The sequence below is a fragment of the Sus scrofa genome, chromosome 6 (assembly GCF_000003025.6).
Source record: "Sus scrofa isolate TJ Tabasco breed Duroc chromosome 6, Sscrofa11.1, whole genome shotgun sequence".
NCBI classification, from domain to species: Eukaryota; Metazoa; Chordata; class Mammalia; order Artiodactyla; family Suidae; genus Sus; species Sus scrofa.
The window spans coordinates 36,362,313-36,384,285 of NC_010448.4; the positions used below are offsets into that span (position 1 = coordinate 36,362,313).

At 44.6% G+C, this 21,973-nt stretch overlaps 2 protein-coding genes across 7 annotated transcripts in view; one reads left to right on the forward strand and one right to left on the reverse strand.

The window, feature by feature from the left end:
• Positions 1-3,472, forward strand: part of SIAH1 (siah E3 ubiquitin protein ligase 1) — a 28,015-nt gene extending 24,543 nt beyond the window's left edge. For 5 of the 6 annotated variants that reach the window (XM_013998276.2, XM_021094232.1, XM_005664455.3 and 2 more), the window contains exon 2: positions 1,454-3,472. In XM_013998276.2, the coding sequence (XP_013853730.1) occupies positions 1,456-2,304 (849 nt within the window). In that variant the 5' untranslated portion in view covers positions 1,454-1,455 and the 3' untranslated portion in view covers positions 2,305-3,472. Of the gene's footprint in view, positions 1-530; positions 679-1,453 lie in introns of all 6 variants that reach the window. The other variant, XM_021094231.1, reaches the window with a different exon arrangement.
• The window catches only part of LONP2 (lon peptidase 2, peroxisomal), a 93,590-nt gene continuing 81,900 nt past the window's right edge, over positions 10,284-21,973 (reverse strand). Inside the window, exons 13-15 of the mRNA XM_005664451.3 lie at positions 15,618-15,825; positions 15,041-15,231; positions 10,284-10,702 (exon numbers count right to left, since the gene is read on the reverse strand). Of these exons, the coding sequence (XP_005664508.3) occupies positions 10,481-10,702; positions 15,041-15,231; positions 15,618-15,825 (621 nt within the window). The 3' untranslated portion in view covers positions 10,284-10,480. The remainder of the gene's footprint in view (positions 10,703-15,040; positions 15,232-15,617; positions 15,826-21,973) is intronic.

Below are 21,973 nucleotides of genomic sequence, written 5' to 3' on the forward strand. Positions count from 1 at the left end.
ATAATTACAGTTAGGGAAAATATGAAATCTGAAGAGTTAAATTTTAGTTTGATAGAAATATGGCTTAGGGTTCTTGGGAATATACTCTTAAGGACGTCCGTAGACTGATCTTTTGTCATCCCCAAGAAAATGGCCTACCGTATCCCAGCAAAGGTAGATTCCTGGGAAAAGCTGCTAGTTTATCTTTCATTCACCCTGACACATAGTTAACATTGTTGATCATTTCTTCCAGATGGCATTTATTTCATAAATAGTGTTTATTGGTGTGCTGATGAATGCTTCAGCAACACTGGTGAACTTTAGGGTACGAGGCATTCTTTACCTGTTGACTCTATCCCTCACCTCCACTGTTGTGTGAGTCTCTCTGGTGCTTTTGATCTTTATTTTCTTGACTCTCCTTCACCTTTGCAAATTATACTGGTTTATATTGTAGAATGGAAGTAGAATGATTTACTGTGTCTAAATACTGGACTCAGAACTTTTATGAGAGGATGGCCCTCCATTTCTCTTCTACTTTCTCACTTTTGAAGGGGGCATGGATCAGTAGGAAACAAGATTAATTCCTAGCTGGTGTTAACTTTCCATGAAGATGGATGATGAAGAGGAGGTGGATGGTGGGATGGCAGCAGACCCTTCCCCTTGTCGCCCCTTTCATTCCCCAAATTACTCCTAGAGCAGGTAACCGTTCATCATTAGGAGGAATTAATCAAAGTCAGTACCCTGGTGATCCTTTGGATCACATGTAACTCCCTGGAGCACATGTAACAGCTGACTCAGAATGAGTAGGGGAGGTGGGGGAGAAAGTCCAGTCAAAACTGATTTTATTGCACTTAAGCTCCTTCTTGTTTATGGTCCAGTTTCTATTTTAGCATTTATTCCACGTAGTCCATCCAAGTATGATTTTTAACATTTTTTTTTTTTATTTTTTTTTATTTTTTTGTCTTTTTGTCTGTTGTTGTTGTTGTTGCTATTTCTTGGGCCGCTCCCGCGGCATATGGAGGTTCCCAGGCCAGGGGTTGAATCGGAGCTGTAGCCACCGGCCTACACCAGAGCCACAGCAACGCGGGATCCGAGCCGCGTCTGCAACCTACACCACAGCTCACGGCAACGCCGGATCATTAACCCACTGAGCAAGGGCAGGGACCGAACCCGCGACCTCATGGTTCCTAGTCGGATTCGTCAACCACTGCGCCACGACGGGAACTCCCTTTAACATTTTTTAGAGAAAAGGAATTCTAAATGTGCTCTGGAACCTTTTGAGAAGAGTACAACTCACGTATTTGTGTCAATTTATGTTTTTTTTTTAAAAGCCTTCTTTATTTCCCTGTATTCTCTTGCTCACAGTAAATTTTGCATGAACGCTAAAGTATTGCAGGCACGTAAACAGTATTTATATACAAGTTGTAATTGTTTTTCTCCTGCCTCCTTTTATTTTTACATTTTTTTATTACAGAAATGAGCCGTCAGACTGCAACAGCATTACCTACTGGAACCTCAAAGTGTACACCGTCCCAGAGGGTGCCTGCGCTGACTGGCACAACCGCGTCCAACAATGACTTGGCGAGTCTTTTTGAGTGTCCGGTCTGCTTTGACTATGTGTTACCACCCATTCTTCAGTGTCAGAGTGGCCATCTTGTTTGTAGCAACTGTCGCCCAAAGCTCACATGTTGTCCAACTTGCCGGGGCCCGTTGGGATCCATTCGCAACTTGGCTATGGAGAAAGTGGCCAATTCAGTACTTTTCCCTTGTAAATATGCCTCTTCTGGATGTGAAATAACTCTGCCGCACACAGAAAAAGCAGACCATGAAGAGCTCTGTGAGTTTAGGCCTTATTCCTGTCCGTGCCCTGGTGCTTCCTGTAAATGGCAAGGCTCTTTGGATGCTGTAATGCCGCATCTGATGCATCAGCATAAGTCCATTACAACCCTACAGGGAGAGGATATAGTTTTCCTTGCTACAGACATTAATCTTCCTGGTGCTGTTGACTGGGTGATGATGCAGTCCTGTTTTGGCTTTCACTTCATGTTAGTTTTGGAGAAACAGGAAAAATACGATGGTCACCAGCAATTCTTTGCAATTGTACAGCTGATAGGAACACGCAAGCAAGCTGAAAATTTTGCTTATCGACTTGAGCTAAATGGTCATAGGCGGCGATTGACTTGGGAAGCCACTCCTCGATCTATTCATGAGGGAATTGCAACAGCCATTATGAATAGTGACTGCTTAGTCTTTGACACCAGCATTGCACAGCTTTTTGCAGAAAATGGCAATTTAGGCATCAATGTAACTATTTCCATGTGTTGAAATGGCAATCAAACATCTTCTGGCCAGTGTTTAAAACCGTTGCATTCAGTTTCACAGAGAATAAGGCACCCATCTGCCTACCAAGCTGAAACTTTTGGTAGGTGGAGGCCAAACACATGAAGGTAAATAAAAGGAAAGGCTGTTAAATACAGGAAACAGTTGCATGTAGTAACACTAATATATTTAAAAATAAGTCAACAGTAAACCACTGAAAAAATATATATATATACACCCAAGATGGGCATCTTTTGTATTAAGAAAGGAAGCATTGTAAAATAATTCTGGGAATTTGTGTTTGTTGTAGATTGAGTGTACTGTTGGAAAATACTGAGTTGTGTTTTTTTTTTTTTGCGCGCGCATGCGCGAGCGTATGTGTGTGTGTGAGAGAGAGAGAGAGAGAGAGAGAGAGAGAGAGAGAGAGAGAGAATGAGTGTGTCTGTGAGTTTTTTTTTTTTTTTTTTTTTTCCTTTAACTGACAAGCCATGTTGAGTGGTCTTGGACCACTGCTTTTCCCCTATGTGAGTCAATACATAGTGCTGCTGTGTGTGTATATTTTTGTGTGTGTATTTGCTAATTTTTATTAATTCTAGTTTTTCATTAAATAAATTTGACTTTCTTTTCTGTAATTCAGGTTTTTCCTCACTTTTTTTTGGTACCTTTTTAAAGTTAGTGTCTTTTTGATATGCATAATTGTTTATGGTAAAGTTTATACATACATATGTGTTCAATACATATTTTCCCCCATTAATCAGTTCATTAGAAATATTTTAAATTCAACCATTTTGTGAAGATATGAGCTCCAGAAAGGAAAGGTGACACCTGAAGAATTATCAGAAGCTATTTAAAGCAACTGTAAGATGGTTTTTCTCTCTTTTTCTCCAGTTGAGTCATACCTTCAAACTACTCTTTGAAAGGTTAGGGAATACTGATTTTTTTAAATACTGGAAGAAAAATCAGGCTCACCCCCTCCCCCCCAAATATCTTGGACAAATCACATATGTTTAAAATTCGTTCTTGTATTTATTGGTTTTGCAAAAGAAGGCATCGTCTTACACAGTATTTGTAATTAAAAGCAAATCATTTGTTTTAAAAAAAAGGCAGTTTGCAAAAAAAAATGTTTTTGGTCTTTTATAATTCTCATTAAAAGAATATCTGGCAAATTAAAAAACTCTTATGTGTCTGCTTTTAGCTCTATTAGAGTTTGATTAAAATCCAAAGTTATTTTCCTGTTCAAAGCAATGTGCTGTATTTTGAAGTTTGGTAGATAAGAGATCTGTTTTAAAGTCCAGCCAAAACAAAGGGTATATGGCCTCTGTACCACATGGAGTCTTATTTTTTTCCTTCCCCTTGCTTACATTTTGATTCTCAGAACTCAGTTAGGAGGCTGGTTAGTTAAATTGCTATCACTTTTTCCCCCTTTAACAACACCAAGAAAAAAATTATTTCATGCTGTAGTGGTTGTGTGCCTGGGCTCTGCAGCCAGCCTTCCAGGGAGCTATGTGCTTATGCTAACTAGACCTCACTTGGGCTCCAGTTGCCTAGTGTATAGAATGGGGTTGATTATGGTAGCTACTGCTCAGGGTTCATTGGGGGTGGATGCAAGTTACCTAGAAGAGTGCTCTGCATGTAATAAGCACCCAGCAAATGTTAGCTGCCATTATTATACCTGTAACTAGCACCAAAGAGTTAACTATTGCTCGTTACCCTGAAGCACCTAGTAAGACTCTGAAATTGCCTTCTGACTGGCCAGAGATCATTTTATTTCGTGTGGTTTTTATGGGTACCCTAAACATAGAAAGTCAGTTAAAACTAATTTGGACTTCCCCCTTACCCTGCTACCAATTCTGGATAACACGGTTTACTTCTGTTAACCATTTTCAGGAAAGAAGTTTGTTAGTTTCTTTTCTTTTCCTTAATGCAGGCATTATTTTTGGAATTGGTTATAATTTGTGTTTGCATGGCTATTTTTGTGGTGAAAGGAACAGGTCAACCACCAGTATATGTCCAGGTCTATTGCTGTTAACACGTGTTTTTTAGAAAAGCAGTTTTTCCTCATTTAATATACTGAATATTTTTTGTGGAGGTATACCATTTTTAAAATACAAAATGTTTGGTTAAAAGTGTAGGGTATTCAGTATGTGTTCAGCACTATGTATGTTCAGTATATAGACTCTGGCACACAGAATAGTTGGTAATCTTACTCAGAGATTACTATGAACATTTTCATTTTTCTAGTCCTTTATGTGTACTCACGTGTTGATACACATTTATTTTGAAATCATAGAATGTGGGATCATGTGATTATTTAACTCCCTTACACTCCCACACATAACATGATCATCTAAGCATTTCACCACTTTAATAATTTTGGAAAAGTATCATTTTGGATAACTTTGAGGATTGACTATAATTGTAGCCAGTTTCCCAATATTGGATATTTGCTTTGTTCGATTTGTCCAGTTAATTTTTTTTTTTTTGTCTTTTTTAGGGCTGTACCCGTGGCATATGGAGGTTCTCAGGATAGGGGTCAAATCAGAGCTACAACTGCTGGCCTACACCACAGCCACAGCCATGCCAGATCTGAACCGACTCACACCACAGCTCACGGCAGTGCCAGCTCCTTAACCCACTGAGTGAGTCCAGGGATTGAACCTGCATCCTCGTGGATGCCACTCAGATTCCGGTTTCCACTGAGCCACGACAGGAACTCCCAGGTAAATTTTTTTGACTAATGGTAAACAACCTGTGAACATGTCTGAATGTTTTCTGGTTATATTCTTAGGATTCTTTTTTATTTAAGGTCTTGATACTTTTTCCATAATTTCTGGAGAGGTTTCAGTGGAAACTTACGGTAGCACTGTGAAGGATTTCCCCTTTCATTGTAACCTTGTGTTCTGCCAATTAAGATACTAAATTTTGTGTGTTTGATAGATAGTAAGATTGACATTTTAATATTTGTTAACTCTGTTTCTCCTTGGTTGTCTTCATGTTCCTGGCCTATAGGGATAATGAGATCTAGGTCCATTGTTTCTTGATCGGTTTGAGATTTGACTTTATGAGGTTTAACTCTTGTTCTTAAATCATCTTTATAATTAATGCTCTACCTTCTCCCATTGATGCCCCAACCCTTTCTGGGATCTTGGTATTTTCTTTCAGGAGGTTATAAGGGTAGGGGTAGATGATACCCTAACTTCGTTTTTTATTTTTTGTCTTTTTGCCACTTTCTGGGCTGCTCCTGTGGCATATGGAGGTTCCCAGGCTAGGGGTCGAATCAGAGCTGTAACCGCCAGCCTACACCACAGCTCACGGCAACGCCAGATCCTTAACCCACTGAGCGAGGCCAGGGATCGAACCCGCAACCTCATGGTTCCTAGTCAGATTCGTTAACCACTGAGCCATGATGGGAACTCCCTGTTTTTTTTAATTGAAAGTATAGTTGATTTACAGTGTTAATTTCTGCTGTATAGCAGAATGACTCAAGTTTATACATATATACGTTTTTTTTTTATATTTTCTATTATGGTTTATCAGGATACTGAATATAGTGTTGGGCCTTATTTATCCAGTTTATATGTAGTAGTTTGTATACCTGCTAATCCCAAACTCCAAGTCCATTCCTTCCATTCTTTCATATTTTTAAACTTGAATTTGTCCTATCAAATTGAATCACGGACCAGTTTAATATGCTAATGATTGTTGGGGAATTTTTTCTTTTGCCTTGAGTGATTTTTATTTTAATATGTATAACTTTTTAAAAGGCCCACAATTCTGCAAACTTTAAACTTTTGTGAATGGCTATAGATGTTCTGGCTTACTAAAAATCTTAATTGTGCACCCCTAGTTGAAGAGCGCCTTATATCCTAGAACAGCAGCAATGACTATACTGATGGTGGAATTTTATTTCATTCAGATTCCTGAGTGGAGGAATTGGTGAGTAACCCAAATTAAAGAAAAAAAGGTTGGGAGTTTCCTTCGTGGCTCAGTGGTTAAGGAACCTGACTAGAATCCACGAGGACGTGGGTTCGATCCCTGGCCTCACTCAGTGGGTTAAGGATCCGGCGTTGCCGTGAGCTGTGGTGTAGGTTGCAGACATGGCTTGCATCCCCAGTTGCTGTGGCTGTGTCGTAGGCCAGCGGCTACAGCTCTGATTCAACCCCTAGCCTGGGAGCCTCCATGTGCCGAGGGTGCGGCCCTATATAGACAAAAAACAAAACACTGGATCAAACTAAACATATCTGGGGTCTAGTCAGAGTACTGTATTAGATTAGAGCAAGAACAACCAGGGTGAACTGCACTGCACGCAAGACTTAGCAACTACATCTATAGACTGAATGCACTGCTGGAACCTTAAGTCATTCCCCTCGCCACCTGCCCAGTGTGCGTGTTTCCAAACATAAAAAGATTATTTGGTGGCTTACTGCTTATGATCTTAAGCTAGTAGAATCATTTATCAAAACTCGTATTTATCTAAAAACAGCAGCATCCCCCAAATTTCAGTTTAATACTTGCCGGGGACCTGCTAAAATGTAAAGTGTGGTTATTAGTGCTTAACCTTATGCCTGGCACTGTATTCTCATTGTCTGCTGAAGACATTTTCCTTAACCTTACATAGTTTTAAGAATTTTGTTGGAGAATTATTTTTCTTAAGCCTTTCCAAATTCTGAAAAGAAAAAAACAAGAGTATGAAAGAATACTTGGTTTTATAATAAAGTGAAATTTTGACAAACTTGCACTGTCATATTAAGATTGGGATTTAGCCTAAAGGGTTTTAGTTGCTGTTGCCTAGAAATGCACTGACAATGTTAGAGTTGAACTTAATTACAAGATTTTTAACATGAAAGACTTCTCACTAGGTCCAAGAATGTTAAACATATTCTTAGGTCATTGATAAGTACAAACCACACTTACCATGTTCCAAGTAGGTTGAATTTGCATAGCAAATAAAACTTTCCTAGATTTAAAAAAAAACCTGATAGAGCTGTTGCCTTTGTCTTTTCCCAGCTGCACTTGATGGTGATTACGTCTTAATGGTCCCAGATAAAGTTAACATTCTTTGTGGCTTAGTGTCAAGTGCTTTTTATAGCAAACCTTTTCTCATTTCAGTAGTTGATAATGGAAACTACAAAGTCAGCTTTCTCCACCCTCAGCGATTGATGAACTCACAGAGGGGTAGACTTTGGTAAGGTTTAAGTGTCGATCAGTCACCTAGTACAGGGGGCTCGTGGTGGTAGACATCACTAGTCACTGCATTTGGATGTTGAGAATCAGAATCCTCAGCATTTCGGTCAGCCACTATGACTCAGATGGCACTGGAAACAGAGCTAAATCTGCATCCCCACTCTTAACACGAAGAGGATCGCTGCTATGATCAGGAGGCAATTTTTTTTTTTTTTTTCTTTTTTTAGGGCCACACCCGTGACATGGAGTTTCTCTGGCCAGGGTCGAATTGGTGCTGTAGCTGCTGGCCTCCGCCATAGCCACACCAGATCCAAGCCTGCGACCTACACATGACAGCTCAGCTCACAGCAACGCTGGATCCTTAACCCTCTGAGCGAGGCCAGGGATCGAACCCAGGTCCTCATGGATGCTAGTCCGATTCGTTTCCTCTGAGCCACGATGGGACCTCCCGGAAGGCAGGTCTTGACTGACATCAAGGAAAGAAGGAAATTTGTTTCACTGAACACATGTACTTTTTACCCTTCTCCCCTTATTGAGAAAAATTTAAGTATGTTTATTACGTTTTAAATACCACCTGTATAGTCAGGACACCTTACCTACAGCTGAAGAATCAAAAACTGATGTTAAAGAGGATCACTCTGGCTCCTGTTTTTGCGTATCAGTAATCAGAAAGCACTCAGGAGCTCTGTCTCTGACATGGTTTACAGCAAGGCTCAAACAAAAGGGGCAAAGCTAAGTAAAAAAGATGTGTCTTAAGTAGTGCAGAATTTCCTGACTACCAAGGCACTTAAAGCATTATGTAGTTTTAATATCTGCATAATTTTAAAAGCCCATACATAAGAAGCATGGGGAGCACTGGTTTCATACGCAGAACCCAAGCTAGGCCTGCTGAATTGGAATTTGAGTTAATTAGCAGTTCTCAAAAACCCCAGCTGATGGGATATAAGGGGTCTTTGGGAAATACTCTCTACAAACAGTGCTAGAAGAAAATACCACCATTGGTCATTAGGGAAATGCAAACCAGAACTACCAGATGCTTCTTCACACCCTCAGCATGGCCATTATCAAGGATGGAGGCAACTGCCGGCAAGGACGGAAATGGAAACTTTGTCCAGTGCTGGTGGGAACGGCAAATGGTGCTGCTGTGGCGGGAAGCATGGGTGGCTCCTCATATTTTTCCCAAAGAATGAAAAACAAGACTGGAAGACAGTTGTACACTTATGTTCCCAGCACAACAGCATAGAGGTAGAAAATAAAATGTGGGATGTGCAAACGAATATTATCCAGTCTTCAGTGAAATTCTGACACATGCTGCAACATGGAGAAACCTCGATGACCTGCTAAGTGAAATATGCCAGGCACAAAAGCATGGATTGTGCTTTCATTTACATGAGGCAAATTCACAGAGACAAAACAGTGGTTTCTAGGGCCTGGGGGACTTGGGAACAGGCAATTACTGTTCAATGGATGCAGTTTGAACTTAAAGCTTTCCATGGACCTAGTGGTGATGGATGTGCAATGTTGTGACTGATATCCCTGAATTACACTTAAGTTAAAATGGTAAATTGTTATTTTCCCACAATAAAAAAAACCAAACATGAATACAAAAGCTTGGCCTTAAAAAACCAAAACCAGTGCTAAGAGAAATGAAGGTCATACTACTGTTAAATTTCACACACCTTCGGGGTTTCTCAGTCCGCTCCTTTAGTATGGAAAGACATGCTCGAAGCCAAGGGCACAGAAGACGGCCTCCTGCTATTTACAGGCTGGCTCAAAGCTGCGTGCATGCGCAGGACTCCCGAGGAAGAGTGCAGGTAACGCCTGCTTTTTAGAGTGTGCTGCGTTACCACTGCTGAGTGAGACAAGGCCAAGCAGTGTGCATGTGGGTTAGCTCCCTCTGGTTGCTGAACACAAATTAACATCAGTTATTTTTCCTCCCTTGTAAGACGACTGAACAGCAATAAAATCACAGTAGTGAGGAGAGAGTCAGTGCAATGTTTTCTGATTTCCCGGTGCTGGCTCGCTTTCCCACTGGCCAGACCCCAGACCTGGACTTGGCCTCCCAGGACACATTCAGATTTTTACTAGCAGGTCTAAGCACAGTATTTGGGTAACTTGACCCCCTTCTTATCCAAGAAATTCCAGACTGTCTTTACATATCTGGGTTTTTTGTTTCGTTTTGTTTTTGTTCTTTTAGGGCTACACCTGTGGCATATGAAGTTCCCAGGCTAGGAGTCGATTGACGCTATAGCTGTTTGCCTATGCCACAGCCACAGCCAACGTGTGAACACACGAGCCATGGCTTCTACCTCCACCACAGCTCACGGCAATACCGGATCCTTAATCCACTAAGTGAGGCCAGGGATCAAATCTGCATCTTCATGGATGCTAGTCCGGTTCTTAATTTGCTGAGCCACAACAGGAACTCCCATATCCTTCTATTTTGTAATATAAAATTCTGAAGTCTGGCTGGAATGATTAAGAAATTGCTCAGGAGTTCCCGTTGTGGCTCAGTGGAAACGCAGCTGGATGCGGCTCAGATCTGGCGTGGCTGTGGCTGTGGCGTAGGTTGGCAGCTGTAGCTCCTATTCAATCCCTAACCTGAGAACGTCCATGTGCTGCAGGTGCGGCTCTAAAAAGCAATCAACAAAAAGAAACTGCTCAATGTTATTTTACACTGCATTCTAACTATCTTCACAGTAACACTGATGAGTAATACAGATGCTTCTGTTCTGGGACCACCTGCGAACCACGGTTCCATACCTTTCCACGGACAGGAATGAGCCCACTAAAGACAAGAATTCAGTTCCCATTTAATCAATTTATTAAATTAACATTTCTGTAATAAACACTAGCCACCACCCGAGTGAGATTTGTTACTGTGATTACGTTCACAAATTAGGGGCATTTTGCTTAACCCTACTGGTGTGAATAAAATCATCTTGTCAGTACCTTTTGGCACTTTTCATTTAAAATTCTGAAAAGCTGCGCGTTGGGCCTACAGTTTGCTGTTTAGAAGACCAGGTCTGGTCTTCACAGTAAAGCCGCCATCAAAAGCTGCGTTAAGAACTTCATCCAGGCAGCTCGCTGTGACAAAACTTAAGTCCTGCCGGACATTGCCTGGGATTTCTTCAAGGTCTTTTTCATTCCTCTGAGGAATGATGACATGCTTCAGTCCTGCTCTGTGTGCTGCCAGCACTTTGTCTTTAATTCCACCCACCTGCAAAGAGAGAAGAAGGTTAGTAAGGTTTATGATCATCCATAGGCTGTGAAAGAAGCCATGACCCACCTTTCCTGCACTGCTGTTTTAAAATATCCAAATCTTTTTTTTTTTTTTTTGGTCTCTTTGCCTTTTCTAGGGTGGCTCCCGTGGCATATGGAGGTTCCCAGGCTAGGGGTCCAATCGGAGCTGTAGCTGCCGGCCTACACTAGAGCCACAGCAACGCAGGAGCTGCGTCTGCAACCTACACCACAGCTCACGGCAACGCCGGATCCTTAAGCCACTGAGCAAGGCCAGGGATCGAACCCGCAACCTCATGGTTCCTAGTCGGGTTCGTTAACCACTAGGCCACGAAAGGAACTCCGAAGTCATCTTCCATTTTGTTATGGCAGAAGCTAGGAAAGCCACAAGACTAATAAGAAATTCTTTACATTTCAAATAGCATTAATGCTTTTAATGGGGGAAAATTCTAAATTTTTGGGGGCCACACCCGTGGCATGCAGAAGTTCCTGAGTCAGGGATCAAACCCACGCCACAGCAGTGACCTGAGGTACGGCAGTGACAATGCCAGATACTTAACCTGCTGAGCCACCACGGAATTCCAGTGTTAACATGCATAGTCCTTTCTGTACTCACAACAATCTTGTTTATAGGTTGACTCTGAAAAACCATTCCATTATTTTGACCATAAATACCATTCCTCTACAGAGCTCAGCTCCACGCCAGGGTGACTTCCATCCTTACAGGTTTAAAGCCATGACCTCTAGGCCACTTGATGAAGATAGCTTGTCCTCAAAATGATCTGGGCTCTTGTGGAATAATACATCTTTAAAACATATCCACAATGGTTCCTTCAAAAGGTGGAATCTAATTCCTCTCCCTTGAACATACGCCAGGTTTAGTGGTTCACTTATAAGAGGGTGATGGAAGTGAAGCTATATGACTTTCAAGGTTAAGTCATAAAAACAAAAGCTTCTGCCTGGACCTCTCTTAGATCTCTGGCCCTGGAGGAAGCCAGCTGCCAGTTCTGAGGTCTCCCCAGCAGCCTATGGAAAAGCCCTGTGGTGAGGACCTGGGGCGTCCTGCCACCAGGACCAACCTGCACTCATGTGAATGAACCACTGTGGCAGCAGATCCCCCGCCACAGCCTTCAGATGTGACCTGGCTGGCATCCTGAACCACAATGAGGGACCCTGAGCCAGAAGAGCCCAACTAAGCCTCTCTTCAATTCCTGATCCACAGAAGCTGAGAATAATAAACCTTGCTTTGGGGTGGTATGTATGCAGCAACAGATAACAAACACGGCTCCCCATCACACCACCCAGAACCCGTGATCCCTGAAGGCAGCTGTTCCCAAACTGTCCGCTGTTTCCACCTGCTGCTCCGAGACTGGCTGTGCCTTAGGCCTTTCTGCATAGGTGCCACCTCCCCCCACCATTGTTACTCTCTTTCCAGGCTGCTGCTGCTTTTTTTAAAAACTAATTTTTTTGAAAAACATTTTATGGCTGTACCTTCGACATATGGAAGTTCCAGGGCCAGAGATTGCATCCAGGCCACAGCTGCAGCATCACCAGAACCTTCAACCCAGTGCGCCAGGCTAGGGACTGAACCTGCACCTCCGCAGCAAAGTGAACCACTGCAGTCGGATTCTCAACCCAGTGCACCACGGCGGGAACGCTTTAAGCTGGTGAAGTGCACTTTCAAGGTACCTTCTTCAGAAAGAGTGTGAGAAACTCATTCCTCGCAGGTATGAAAATGTCTATTTTGCAATTTCCTTATTATGGTGCAGCAGGTTAAGTATCCGGCATTGTCACTGCAGCGGCCTAGGCCACTGCTGTGGCGCAGGTTCGATCCCTGGCTGCGGAGCTTCCACATGCCACAGGCGCAGCCAAGAACAAACCAACCCACCCCCCAAAGCAGAAAAGAAAAGGTCTATCTTGCGTTCATACTTGACTGACAGTGAGGTTGAGTATAAAGTCTTGATTTAAAAGTCATTTTCCCTCAGAGGTTTCTTTTTGTTTGTTTTGATTTTTTTTTTAATTTTAATTTTTATTTATTTATTTATTTTTTTGTCTTTTTGCCATTTCTTGGGCTGCTCCCGCAGCATATGGAGGTTCCCAGGCTAAGGGTCGAATCGGAGCTGTAGCCTCCCGCCTATGCCAGAGCCACAGCAACGCGGGATCCGAGCCGCGTCTGCAACCTACACCACAGCTCACGGCAACGCCGGATCCTTGACCCACTGAGCAAGGGCAGGGACCGAACCCGCAACCTCATGGTTCCTAGTCGGATTCGTTAACCACTGCGCCATGATGGGAACTCCTAATTTTTTTTTTTCTTATTTCTTTTCCCCCTCAGTGTTTTGCAGGTGCTGTACATCTAGGATCACTGATGAAAACCTTTTCTTTGGTCGGCTGAAAAGTCGGGAGCATGAAGTTCTTTTCCCTGGTTGGTACAGGCCCTTTCAGTCTGACGACGGTCTTCAATTCCAGGAGAGGCTCCGTTACCTCTTAGCAATTTGTTCTCTTCCATGTTCTCTGTGGAGTGCGATGTTGGATCTGTCGGACTCTTTTTTCCCTATTACTTTTCTTTCTGAACAGGTCTTGGGCCAGCTCTCAAAGACATTATTTTAAAGCCAAGCGCTTGGTCTCAGCCTCTGTTCCCTTCACTGCTCTTCCTCTCCCACGCTGCTGCTTTTCGCCACGTCTCATCACACAGGCATTTCAAACTGAAGCTTTCCTCAAAGCTGCAGGGGCTCCCGTCTGCCGAGGGCAGGGCAGGCTCTGCTTGGGGGTGATCGGCTTTAAGGGCGGGGGACCCAGGGGCAGAGCCATTTGTTCCGTGAAGGTCTCAGTGTAGCCCCTGGTGTGGGTCTCCCAGCGCCCTCCTGTCCTTCGGGTCCACACCTTCTGGCTCTGAGCCAGTGCTTTTCACCGGATTCCTGCTGGGACGTCTCCACCCCCAAGTGTGTTTGTTTCATCAGCCAGGACATTTCTGTCTTTAGAAGTTGGCCCATCTATCAGCAGAAGGGCTCCCCACTCACTTTTGACCGTTTGAATGGATTCCTTTTATTCTTTTTTTTTTCCCTTCCAATTGTATTGAGATATAACCAACATACAGCACTGTATAAGTTTAAAGTACACAGTATAGTGATCTGACTTACACCCACCACGAAGTGATTATCCCAGAAAGCTGAGTGAACATCCATCATCCCATATAGATACCAAATTAAAGAAATAGGAGAAAACTATTTTCCTTGTGAGGAAAACTCCTAGGATTTACTCTGTTAACACATTTCATATTAACACACAGCAGTGTTCATTATATTTACCGTGTTGTGCGTTACACCCCTAGTACTTAGTGATTCCCTTTATTCTCCGCTTAGCGGGCCATTCTGAACTATGGCAAACCTGGGAGCGTGCGGCCAGCGGAGCACTTGCTCACTTCCTTTCGGCGGCACAGCCAGTCTTAAGCCCCTACTGTCCACAGCTGCTGGGTTAAGGCGAGGAGAGCCACTTTCCTTTGCAGTACAGGTGGAGGACAGGTCACAGTGAATAAGCGTTAGGGCATGACTTTCTGGTTCAATTCAATTAAAAAAAATTAGGGAACCGAGAGCATTTTTAGTGACCTTAATTAGTGACTGTCTACTTCACCATTACCTCATAAAAGAAAGGTGTTCTCAGAGCAAAACTTTTTTTTTTTTTTTTTTCTTCTCATTTTGCTATGAACCCACTAAAACTTTCTTGTAGCCTGGTACTGCTGACGAGTGACTTAACCTTCTAAACCATCTCTCAAGTTCTATGCATTTTTCAGTGTTTTTATAAGTAGTTACAATATGGACTGGGGCCCCAAAGCCCCATATGTACACAACGTTTTCAAAATTTAACAATGAGACATGGTAGTCTTTACTGTATTGTACTACTTCTTTTCTTTAATTCTTTCCATCAATCTATCAACCTAACCCAAGTTATCTATAGGAGGGGAGGAGGTCTCAGAGGAACTTCAAAAGGCTGAGAACTGGGCTTAAGTTTTAAAAATAGCTACCATCCTATTTTACGCATATGCTCTATATTAACAACTAGAACAAAGCCTCAACTCCTCACCTGAACAGCTGATCTTTCTGATGACCAGACTGATCTATTTTTTTTCCCCTCAGCCAGTCTTTCTTAGAAGAGAAAACGTGGGGAAAATGTTTCGGTTTTTCCTTTATTTGATCAACATTTAAAAATACGAATTACAGATATAAAAATTCAATATGTGTTTTAAAACGAAGACAGTCACAGGAAGAAGGCAAACCACTATTAATTTAAAAACCACACAAACAGGTTTCTTCGTACTTACTGGGAGAACGAGACCTCGCAGTGTGATTTCACCAGTCATGGCTACATCTGAACGCACCAGCCGCCCACTAAAAAGTGAGGCGAGACAGGTTGCTATGGTAACGCCAGCAGATGGTCCATCTTTTGTGACAGCTCCAGCTGGGAAGTGCAGATGGATGTCTGTGTTCTCAAGAAGATCAAAACTTCCAGAAGCTTGAAAAAAGGAAGAAAGGAGTTTAATGTAGAAACATTCAACCTGTTTTCGTTCGCTCCCGTAAGAGAAAATCAAAGAGATAAACAGGAATGTTTGGGGCATATAACTCCTTCAAAATAGTAACGGGCAGTGCAAGTCAAGTGGGGTCTGGAAGCACGGTTTCCTTCTCTTCCAAAGGGAATGAAAAACAAACCCTTGGAATCAGTTTCCAGCTCAGGTGCCGGTCCACGTGGAACTAGAATCTCCGTGCGGTTCCAAAGCAATGGTCTGTGCTTTAAGGTGTAACTGACCGCTGAGGGCTCCTCTTAGTCTCTGTCACAGAGCCCGGGATGATCCCAAGGCGCTCTGCCCGCAGCTGCACCCCCGCCGAGGGCAGGCTGCTCACCGTTGGTCAGATGGTATTTCTTGGCATTGCTGCGGAGCCAGCTGATGGCGAGATGGGCCGACTCCTTCATGACGTCCCCGAGCTGGCCAGTCAGAGTTAACTGGCCCTCGCCGTCCATGCGACTCGCCTCCACGAACATAATTTCCCCACCCAGGGGGGTCCAGGCCAAGCCAATCGCCACTCCTGGTTGACTCAAGCGCTCAGACACCTTTCGAGAGAGAATCGAGGAAAATGATCGCCTAAGGCCAACAGGAGCCCAGATCTTTCCAGGCTGACCTACTGCAAGGGCATGTGCTTGTGCGGCGGGCTAAAGCTGCACCCCAAAGCACATGACTGGGGCCCCGGAGGGCTTTTTGCCAGAAGGCAAACTAAACTTCCCTCATGGGCATTTATCAGAAGCATAAAAATAGGTGTGAGCAACTCTGATTCTTAAGTACCACATCGAGTTACACAGACCCTAATTTTCAAGGAATAAACTCAATTGCTTTATCTAAATATTTTCATCAGGGGAGCTCCCGCTGGCCACAGCGGAACGAATCCGTCTAGTATCCATGAGGATGCATGTTCGATCCCTGGCCTTGCTCAGGGGGTTAACGATCTGGCGTTGCCGTGAACTGCGGTGTAGGTCACAGACGTGGTTCGGATCCATTCGACCCCTAGCCTGGGGACTTCCACATGCTGTGGGTGCGGCCCTATAAAAAACAAAAAAATTGTTTTCATTGGGCTGCATAGTTATAAATACTCCAGAGCCCGACTTCATGTTAGGCAATCGTGAATTTGTAGGCAGGAAGTAGAAACCCTCTTTCCAACATGCCTTGAGAAGCTGCCAACATGCTAACGCTCCAGAGGCCAACGGTGAAGGTACACGTTAAAACCCCTAGATTTTACTTTTCTGCCTCTCATCTTTGCTCTCTGTTGCTGCAGAGACACTGTAAAACGCTGCTTCAAGATGCCCCAGATTCCTCCTGTGCGCTTGGAGGCCCAATGTGCTGCCTCACTGCCATTTGAAACAGAGCATGTCACGCACCGCAGATTACAAGCCAAATAGGTTAACACGTCCAAGTTATGAAAACATGTAAAACCTAACAGGTGAAAAAAGGGTCACGTTAACTTTCACTGCACACTTTGAGCCTCCGCATTTCTTATCCTATAGACGTTCCATGTCAGAGGAACGCAGTAGGTTAGCCCCACACTCATGCACACACTGGGGCTCTCCCGCTGAGGTAACATTCTCACTAAGGAGCAGCAGAGCCTGCAGCCTGAGTTTCTGGTTAAAGCGCTGGGCGGGGGCTCAGATGCTGAAAATGTTCATTTTATTTTTTTGGCCTTGTTGTCTTTTTAGGGCCGCACCCACGGCACAAGGAGGTTCCCAGGCTAGGGGTTGAATTGGAGCTGTAGCCGCCAGCCTACGCCAGAGTCACCGCAATGCGAGATCCAAGCCACGTCTGTGACCTACACCACAGCTCACGGCAGCATCCACGTCCTCATGGATGCTAGTCGGGTCTGCTAACCTTTGAGCCATGACGGGAACTCCTGAAAATCTTAATTTTAAATGGACATGTGGATTGAAGCTATTGGGCACTTATTTTTAGTAGCAAACTATATCTGTGGCTCTTGGGCACTTATTTTTAGTAGCAAACATGAAAGCCTAGCTTTAGATCTGGTTTTCCATTCAAAAATGTAATTCCAGTTGGCTTCATGATAAGGTAGAGACTTGGGAGGCACCGCGCACAGATTTCACCTCCCCTCAGCTGTGCGCTCGCCCTGTTCTGTGTCGACTGGAGGAGAAAGATGCAAAAGCTCCATATGCAAAAGATCAGGACTATTAGAGGAAAACACAGAAACAACTATTTATAAATGGGTTCACAAGGCTGGTTCTTGCTGATATGAAATCGATTCTCTCTACCTGAGTGATATCTAGTTTGGGCGGGAACTCGCCTGGGGTTCCTGTTTTTCCTGCCTGGCCCTTTTCTCGGGCTGCCTGAATCAGTCCTAAAGAATGATCCTCAGTATACTGAATCGTGTGCTAATTTAACAGAAAAAGCCAGATGGTGCAGTTTTGTTCACTGTAACAAGAACAATATCCTCCCCCCCTCCTTTTACAGCTAAATCCTCAAAACTTGTTTTGTCAGAATAATACCAAAAATGTCCCCAAACAATCCGGAGTAAGAGTCACATTGATTACCATGTTACATCAAGAAACCAGGCTGGTTTCCAACACTCTCTACCTGCTGGAGAGTCATGGTACTTTGGGTAGAAGTAACTGGTACATGGTTAATTGATTTTTCCTTTTTTCCTTTTGCCCGTGCCCTCGGCATGTGGAAGTTCCCAGGCCAGGAATCGAAACGGAGCCACAGCAGTGACGATGCCAGATCCTTAACCCATGGAGCCACCAGGGAACTCTGGTACATTAACTGAAAGGACAGGGGTGGATAAGCACACAGGGCCAAACCCAAGCCATCCAGGCTCCCTTTAATTGACCTCGAAGCGCACTGATAGTAGCCTGAAGACCGCACTGGTGACAGATATGTGCCCCTCAACGACATAGCCAGTGGGAGAACTGAGGCAGGAGTTGCTGTCAAACCTAGAGTCTTGTCATCAGCCCAACAGCAGGTATCTAAGAAATTAAGAACCTGTAATTCTTAGATTTGAGAGTCGTGTTCCTCAAAGGCGTATGTTCTGAAACTGTTAACAATTCTGTAACAGTCAAGCATCCAGCTTCTATGTATTTTTCCCTCAGAAACAGTTGAGTGCAAGTTCACATGCATTTGAAAGATAAGACATATGCTCCTTCTTGCTCCTGAACGGACAGTTTCCCAGCCACCTTAAACCTTCCACAATTGTAAAAACAAGTGTGTGTTTACACTCTTCCCTAACAAGTGATTCAACACAATACTTAACCAATACTTTCTACCAGTTTCTAATTCCACCACTGGTTTATAGAATCAACAATTGTATGAGCCGAGACAGGTCTGGGCTTGACACTTAGAATGTTTTTCCCTCTAGATGTCAAAGAGCATCTGAGGTTCATTTCTGTCCTTCAAGCTCCCTTGAACCTGGTGCTTCCCACTTTCCCTGATCTGCTACATCTGGTTCAAAGGAATGGTCAGTTTCTTCGGTCATAACTCTATCAATCATGTAAATATGCAGACCGGGGAAGGGTTTAAAATATTTAATGAAAAACCTAATTAATAACAGAGTATGGGAGTTCCAGTGGTGGTTCAGTGGTTAACGAACCTGACTAGTAACTGTGAGGTTGTGGGTTCGATCCCTGGCCTCGCTCAGTGGGTTAAGGATCTGGCGTTGCCGTGAGCTGTGGCGTAGGTCACGGACGCGGCTCAGATCCCACGTTGCCTTGGCTCTGGTGTAGGCCGGCAGCTGTAGCTCCAATTGGATCCCTGGCCTGGGAACCTCCATATGCCGCACCTGTGGCTATAAAAAGACAAAAGACAAAAAAACAAAACAAACAAACAAACAAAAAGACTAACAGAGTATGTCTTATAAAGTGTGGCTGCTTACTGCACACTTCAACGACAGCAGTGTTTAAGGAGCATTCGTGTACCTAATCATTGCACTTTTGCCCTGTTCTTTCTTTTGATTAACTAAAAAATGATATTCAGTAATATCTGACCGAAATAGGACATACACACAACTCCTTGCGCCCCTTCCGAGCCCAGACGAACACGTAGGTTTATGACCTTGTCATGGGCTCCTGCCGCCCATCAGAGGGATTAAGAGTGTTACTCTCACCCAGCGGCGCTTTTCCAGCATCGGGGCCAGGGCCCCGCCCGCATCACAGGGATGTCACCGCAGGGAGGTGACAGCCTGCTTCGCCACATCAGATAAGGAGCCAGCCGCGCCCCAGCACAGGGGAGTGCCACAGCAGAGGAGCCACCAAGTGCCCGTGCCTTCGGAGAGGCCTGGGAGGCCAGGGCCCGGGTCACAGCTCCCGTGAAGAGTCTTCAGGTACGACTAGGAGTCTGCGGGCCAGGAAGCGGCCAGGAAGCCATCAGAGCAGAGAGGCCGGCGTGGGCCAAGGGCTGGAGACAGGACTAACACTGCGGGCCTTCTTTCCAGGGACAAGCTTGGTGCCTCGCCAAACACAAACCTGAACTGTCAGATGGCGGTGGTACGTGTGCAGGTTGGCTCTTCAGGGACGTTCACACCGTACACTGGTTTCTTTTACAGCTTACACAGCACTTTTTATGTTCCTGCCAGGGCTGGCACCACAGAAGCTCTCCACCTGCCAATTTTTTTAAAGCCTTTGTGCTAATAAGATCCTAAGCCTGGAACTCACCACTACTTGACTTTTCTAGGTGTAGTTTGTTTCAGCAGCCGTTCCCGTGGAGAGGTGCTGGGGTCAGACACTGTCGCCTCGGGAAGCAATGTGATAGCCCCATTCCGGCCTGACACTTGCACCGCTGAGAACCAGCTGCTTTCCCTCCTCCAAGAAGGGCCTTCACTCGGCACAACCGACCGGCGATGGGGCAGTGGGCCAGGCCGAGTGCGGCATCGGTGCCGTCTAAACAGGGCCCTGGGGCAGAGCAGGTTTGGATGGACTGGGATGGAGCAGACATTTACCACCATGGCCCTTTGGGGCATTTCATTAGTGTTTATACACTTCACCCATTTCTAGCACCTGATTTTGTCTGCAAGGCAAGTGTGCTGATGGAATCTCCCGGAATTCACCTATTCAGAATGCTTTTTAAAATCTGCATGGAGTTCCCATCATGGCGCAGTGGTTAACAAATCTGACTAGGAACCATGTGGTTGTGGGTTCGATCCCTGGCCTTGCACAGTGGGTTCAGGACCCAGCGCTGCCGTGAGCTGTGGTGTAGGTCACAGATGCGGCTCGGATCCCGTGTTGCTGTGGCTCTGGCATAGGCTGGCGGCAACAGCTCTGATTGGACCCCTAGCCTGGGAACCTCCATATGCTGCGGGAGCAGCCCAAGAAATGGCAAAAAGACAAAAAAAAAAAAAAAAAAAATTTTTTTTTTTTGTCTTTTGTCCTTTTAGGGCCGCACTCATGGCACATGGAAGTTCCCAGGCTAGGGGTCGAATCAGAGCTGTAGCCGCCGGCCGACGCCAGAGCCACAGCAACGCCAGATCCGAGCCGCGTCTGTGACCTACACCACAGCTCACGGCAGCGCTGGGTCCTGAACCCACTGTGCAAGGCCAGGGATCGAACCCACAACCACATGGTTCCTGGCCGGATTCATTTCTGCTGTGCCATGAGGGGAACTCCTATTTTATTCTTTTTATATGGGTTCAATCGATCATGGTTCTTTGGGAAGCTTTATTGTACTTGGAAAGGTAACTTAGGGCACTGTACCTAAGTTTGAAATCTAGAGGAAGTTTCAGGAACTCATGTTCCATGTCTCACCTGTTGAGGAAATTCTAAAATTTCTCACTTGGTTTGCTGGGTCAGGAACTCTTTTGGTACTAATATATTTTTGCAGATTCATCTTCAATGAAAGTAAAGAACAGTGAGGGGTGGCATAGGCTATGAAAGAAAACATAAACTTAGGGGAGCTCCCTTCATGGCTCAGTGGTTAACGAACCTGGCTAGGATCCATGAGTTTGCAGGTTCGATCCCTGGCCTCACTCAGTGGGTTAAGGATCCAGTGTCGCCATGAGCTGTGGTGTAGGTTGCAGATGCGACTCGGATCCCACGTGGCTGTGGCTCTGGTGTAGGCTGGCAGCTGTGGCTCCGATTCCACCCCTAGCCTGGGAACCTTCATATGCTGTGGGAGTGAGGCACTAAAAAAGCAAAAAAAAAAAAAAAAAAAAAAAAAAAAAAAAATATATATATATATATATATATATATATAAAATTAGGATTATAGTAATTTTTGTGATCGAGGATAGGTCTATTTGTTTTTATGGTGGTTACAGGGACCTGTCTTGGTTAAGTTTTTTAGCTTGTACTGGGCACTAGAGTGAGTGCTTTATAGATATTAACTCACCAAATTCTGAAAACTAAAAGCAAACATGCAATTGCCCTCATGCTTTGAATGAGGCCACTGAGGTCAAGGAGGGGGCGTTCACCACAGCCAGTGACAGCCACCCCTCGGCTCCTGGCAGCCCCCTGCCGTGGCGGCTGGCTTTCCCAACCTCATTCTGCCCTCACTACCCCCTACACTGCAGACCACCGCCGAGTCCCGCCACCATCCTGGGTGTCTTCAGGGAGGACCTGTGGCTCATGTGCAACCTGGCCTGTCTCTCAACACCTCCTTCACTCCAAAAATACGCTTAACCCAGCCACCCTCCTCCCAGTCCTTGCTGCCAAGAGATGCCACACGACCTCTGAAATCAGAATTTAAACCACCCCTGGCCCCGACTACCACTTTCTTATC